At 59.1% G+C, this 4,858-nt stretch overlaps 1 protein-coding gene across 1 annotated transcript; it reads left to right on the plus strand.

Moving 5' to 3' along the window:
* Positions 1-1,882: 1,882 nt before the first annotated feature.
* Positions 1,883-4,311, plus strand: Sp9 (Sp9 transcription factor). The gene is made up of 2 exons (XM_047547384.1): positions 1,883-1,903; positions 2,881-4,311. The coding sequence occupies exons 1-2, from the start codon at positions 1,883-1,885 to the stop codon at positions 4,309-4,311; spliced, it is 1,452 nt and encodes a 483-aa protein (XP_047403340.1).
* The last annotated feature ends 547 nt before the right edge of the window (positions 4,312-4,858 follow it).

Raw genomic sequence — 4,858 nt, forward strand, 5'->3', positions numbered from 1 at the left:
TAGCCCTCCCCACCCACGAAGTGTGCCAGGATGCACACAGGCTCCATCTTAGGGCTGAGAGAAGCGCTACGGTTGTTCATACTTTTGGGCCAAGAAATCTTGCAAAAGAGGAGACAAAACACTGGAAGCACAGTTCCACATCCTTCTCATTTGCTCCCCCTCCGCGACAATTTGTCTTTTGCACACGAGCATTTTGGGTTGCCAGTTAATTATTATTATTATTTTTTAAGAGCAGGATGTGGGTTTGAAGGGGAATGTGCTACATTAAAACCAGTACCTAAGTCTGCCTGAGGGCACTGGTATTTCTAGTTCAAAAGCAGCCTCTGGCTACCCTAGAGAAGGAGAAAGTGGGGCCCAGAAAGAAGAGAAACGGTTTAGAGTTTGCCAGAGACTCGAGCACTCGTCCCTGTGTGTGTGAGGACACCTCTTTTCACACCAAGGTCTGGGGAGCACTTCAGGATGCTTCCAGAGTGCGGAACGTTGAAGGCGCCCACGTGTGGCCTGGTTGTCCGTGCTCGCGCGTGAAGGTCGGGGAGAGGCTCCTGCACAAGTCTGCGAAATCAGGGCGCCCCAGGATGAGCCTATCTCTTAACACTGCGCCCCAGCCCTGCAGAGGAACCTCTAGGCCCGGGCGGTCGGGAATGAGCATAGGTTGGAGCTGGATCAAGAAAACTCGACTACAGGCTGAAACGCGACATGCACATCTTCGCCGGGTTAAACAAACAGCAGAGCAAGCGGCAGCTTCAGCGGGGGTGGCGGTGGAGGCGGACGCCGCTCTCATCGGTCTCTGTTTCCAAAGTTGTTACAATGTGAAAATAAGCGGCTTCGTGCAGCTTGTTGTATGGGCTGATGCTTCCCACCCCCACGCCAGCCCCCAGGAAAACCTGGCAGATAATCAGTACTTCCCACTGTTTAGTCATATTTGACAACTGGGTTAACTTGGTATCTAGGCGCTGGCGAAACCGTACAAAGGGTGCCCTCAATTACCATCAGAAGCTTCTGGCGTGAGTGGCACTTGTATTACCCCCCGGGTCAGAGGCCAGAGCGACAATTAGGAAGTCACTTAGACCGCTGGAGGGAAATGGCGGGATACAGCAGGCTCCAGGCCCTCCCAGCAAGTCTGTGGTTGTAGACCTGTATGCACAGGCCTATTTCTCTGTTCTCAGAGGAGCTGTCCCTTTGCGCCCCCTCCTCAATGTGACTGAGAGTAAAACTGAATCCAGTGAAAATAAGGAACTGGGTAATAGACCAACGACAATGATAAAATCACGAGCGAGAATGATGGATAAAAGCTCAAGTTATGCTCCGCAGGCAAGAGCCTGGACACACAAAGTGAGCGTTGACATTTCTCTCTGTACTTGGGCTCTCCGCCTCGTCGCCCCCTCCCTATTGCCTCCTTTCCCACAAGTGGGGAGTGGAATCGGACTGTCAGTCCTAACTTGCAACATCTTGGGGTAGCTCGGGGGGGGGTGCTTATGACTCGGTCTCAACGGTACTTAAACCTGGCTCGATGCGTGTGTGTAAATTTTTAATTGCACTGTAATTTCTTCAGTCCCCAGCCCGCGCCCCCCACCCCCGCCCTCGCTAGCAGACTTGACTGGCACGCGCCAGGAGCCCGGGCTCGGGGCCCTCGGCACGTCTGATTGGCTGCGGGGCAGCTCCCGTCTGCTCTGCCTGCGCCCTCATTGGGCGAGAGGCGCAGCCAGCGGCACTTCAAAGCGGGTGCTCCTCGCACTTAGGCTGAGTTTAGCCGGCGGGAGCCCGGAGTCCGCTCGGCGCGAGCGCGGGGACACGGGAGCCGCGCGGGACCCGAGCAGTTTTTCAGAGCAGTCACCAGGTTCAGCCCCGCTCCCAGCCCCGCCGCGCAGCTCAGAGACCTGCTATGGCCACCTCTATACTTGGGGTAAGTCGCAAGCGCGGTAACGCATTTGCTTGTTTTAACTAACATTTCGTTATGGCTTCTCCGGGTCCGCGACTCCCAAGGAACTGTTGCTGCTGGACTGCAGCTTCAGCTTATTTTAGCACTTTCCACATTTCCGGGATTGATTCTTTCAGAGTTATTGGAACCCAGAAGATGCCTTTACAAGAAAAGGGTTTCTTAAGCAAGTTTCTTTTCATTTGGTCTTAAAGAAAAGCTAGAGATTTCTCCCCCCTCCCGATTTATAGCCCATCCCCCCTTGCTTTGGGGATTGTTGCAGTTACACGACAGTGGTGTTTCCAGAAAAGTCTTAATCGTTTTGCAGTCCATGTACTCACCGTTAATAAACATTTACATTTCCCCGTCTCCCCAGTTCGTCCCTGACTTTGAAAACCGTCGCTGGGCCGCTATCTTAAAATTGTTTTTGTAATCGGTGTGTGTGTGTGTAAATTTTAAACCCAACATTTTCTATTTAAAAAACAGACAAGTCGTGTAGCAAGCCTTGGGAGAAGTGCTCCAAGTTTCGCCCATCCCTGGGTTGCTGTTTCGGCAACCTCCGCCCTCACTGGGTGTTTGTTGTCTGTGTTTACCTTCATGCTTCACCCGGAAGGGCGACTTGGGGGCTTCTGGGAGAGAAGCGGGTTTATGGCGACTACCTAAGTTCGGTTCTAGGCAGGTTTTGCAGCAACCGAGGTGGAGAAAACCGAGGCACCTATGATTTGTAGCCTCTCCGAAGAACAACTTCCCAGCGCCGAGACTTTCGCTGTGGTGATCGCCTCTGCTCCGCGCGGGGCGCGGGGCATCCTCCGCGAGCGCGTGGGGAGGAGGCGCGAGCCAGGGAGCCACGGCCCCCCGGGACCAGCCGTGGAGGACGAGGCTGCTCACGGGTGCACTTTGTGTCTTCCCCCCACTTCCTCCTGCCCTCCTCCTCCTTGCTCCCTCCCTCACCCCACCCACTCTAGGAAGAGCCGCGCTTCGGAACGACCCCGTTGGCCATGCTGGCGGCGACCTGCAACAAAATCGGCAACACGAGCCCGCTGACCACGCTTCCGGAGTCGAGCGCCTTCGCCAAAGGCGGCTTCCATCCCTGGAAGCGCTCCTCGTCCAGCTGCAACCTCGGCTCCAGCCTCTCGGGCTTCGCTGTGGCCACTGGCGGCCGTGGCTCCAGCGGCCTGGCGGGTGGCTCGGGCGCCGCCAACAGCGCCTTCTGCCTGGCCTCCACGTCGCCCACGTCGTCCGCCTTCAGCAGCGACTACGGCGGCCTCTTTTCCAACTCGGCCGCTGCCGCGGCGGCGGCGGCCGGGGTGTCCCCACAGGAGGCGGGCGGCCAGTCGGCCTTCATCTCCAAGGTTCACACGACGGCGGCAGACGGCCTGTATCCGCGCGTGGGCATGGCACACCCTTACGAGTCGTGGTACAAATCAGGCTTCCACTCGACGCTGGCGGCAGGCGAGGTGACCAACGGTGCGGCGTCGTCGTGGTGGGACGTGCACAGCAGCCCGGGCTCGTGGCTGGAGGTGCAGAACCCCGCTGGGGGGCTCCAGAGCTCGCTGCACTCGGGCGCCCCCCAGGCCTCGCTGCACTCGCAGCTGGGCACCTACAATCCCGACTTCAGCTCGCTTACACACTCGGCCTTCAGCTCCACCGGTCTCGGCTCCTCTGCCGCTGCCGCCTCGCACCTGCTCTCCACCAGCCAGCACCTGCTGGCTCAGGACGGCTTCAAGCCCGTGCTGCCCTCCTATTCGGACTCCAGTGCCGCCGTGGCGGCCGCGGCCGCCAGCGCCATGATCTCCGGCGCTGCGGCCGCCGCCGCCGGCGGGAGTTCGGCGCGCTCTGCTCGCCGCTACTCCGGCCGCGCCACCTGCGACTGCCCCAACTGCCAGGAGGCGGAGCGGCTGGGCCCTGCCGGGGCGAGCCTGCGGCGCAAGGGCTTACACAGCTGCCACATTCCGGGCTGCGGCAAGGTGTACGGCAAGACATCCCACCTGAAGGCGCACCTGCGCTGGCACACGGGCGAGCGGCCTTTCGTGTGCAACTGGCTCTTCTGCGGCAAGCGCTTCACGCGCTCGGACGAGCTGCAGCGGCACCTGCGGACTCATACGGGCGAGAAGCGCTTCGCTTGTCCGGTGTGCAACAAGCGTTTCATGCGCAGCGACCACCTGAGCAAACACATTAAGACGCACAACGGGGGCGGCGGGGGCAAAAAGGGCAGCGACAGTGACACGGACGCCAGCAACCTGGAGACGCCCCGCTCCGAGTCCCCAGATCTCATCCTGCATGACTCCGGTGTCAGTGCCGCCCGGGCGGCTGCGGCGGCTGCGGCAGCGGCGGCGGCGGCGGCGGCTGCCTCGGCGGGAGGCAAAGAAGCCCCGACTGGTCCCAACGACTCTTAAAGGCTGGACGGGAAGCGCGATCGAGCGAGTAGAGACACGGAGAGCGAGAGAGAGGTTCGGAGGGCGAGCGAGCGGGGCATGGGAGGGCGAGGGCTCCAGTGACGCCCCGAAGCACGGGATGGGCGCGAGGTGGAGCCACGCGCGACGCCTTGGCCATGGTTTGCGGGCTCAGCCTGGAGCTCCCCTCCGCCGTCTGCGCCCAGTTGAGAATCGAACGCGTGGTCCAGAAACAAAAGCAAACCATCCTTCGACACAAACACCTTTGAAAACTGCACACACAGATATATACATACACCAGAGACCCACAACCCCAAGTAGGCACACTCGCGCGCGCGCGCGCGCACACACACACACACACACACACATACACACGTCCCTCACACAAACTTCTCAAGCGAAGAGCAATACACAGAATCGCTCCATCCTCCCCCACTGCCCTTCTCTGTCCTTTTCTCAGAAAACTAGCCACCACCCAGCAAAGGACTGTCAGAACATTTGAAAACAAACGGACCTATAAACAGACCCTTTGTGTGGATTATATTATATA

The sequence above is a fragment of the Sciurus carolinensis genome, chromosome 3, assembly GCF_902686445.1.
Source record: "Sciurus carolinensis chromosome 3, mSciCar1.2, whole genome shotgun sequence".
Lineage (NCBI taxonomy): Eukaryota > Metazoa > Chordata > Mammalia > Rodentia > Sciuridae > Sciurus > Sciurus carolinensis.

Coding starts and splice junctions, on each gene's coding strand:
- Sp9 (XM_047547384.1), top strand. CDS start 1,883: ATGGCCACCTCTATACTTGGG. Junction 1,904..2,880: donor TGGCCACCTCTATACTTGGG/GTAAGTCGCAAG, acceptor CACCCACTCTAG/GAAGAGCCGCGCTTCGGAAC.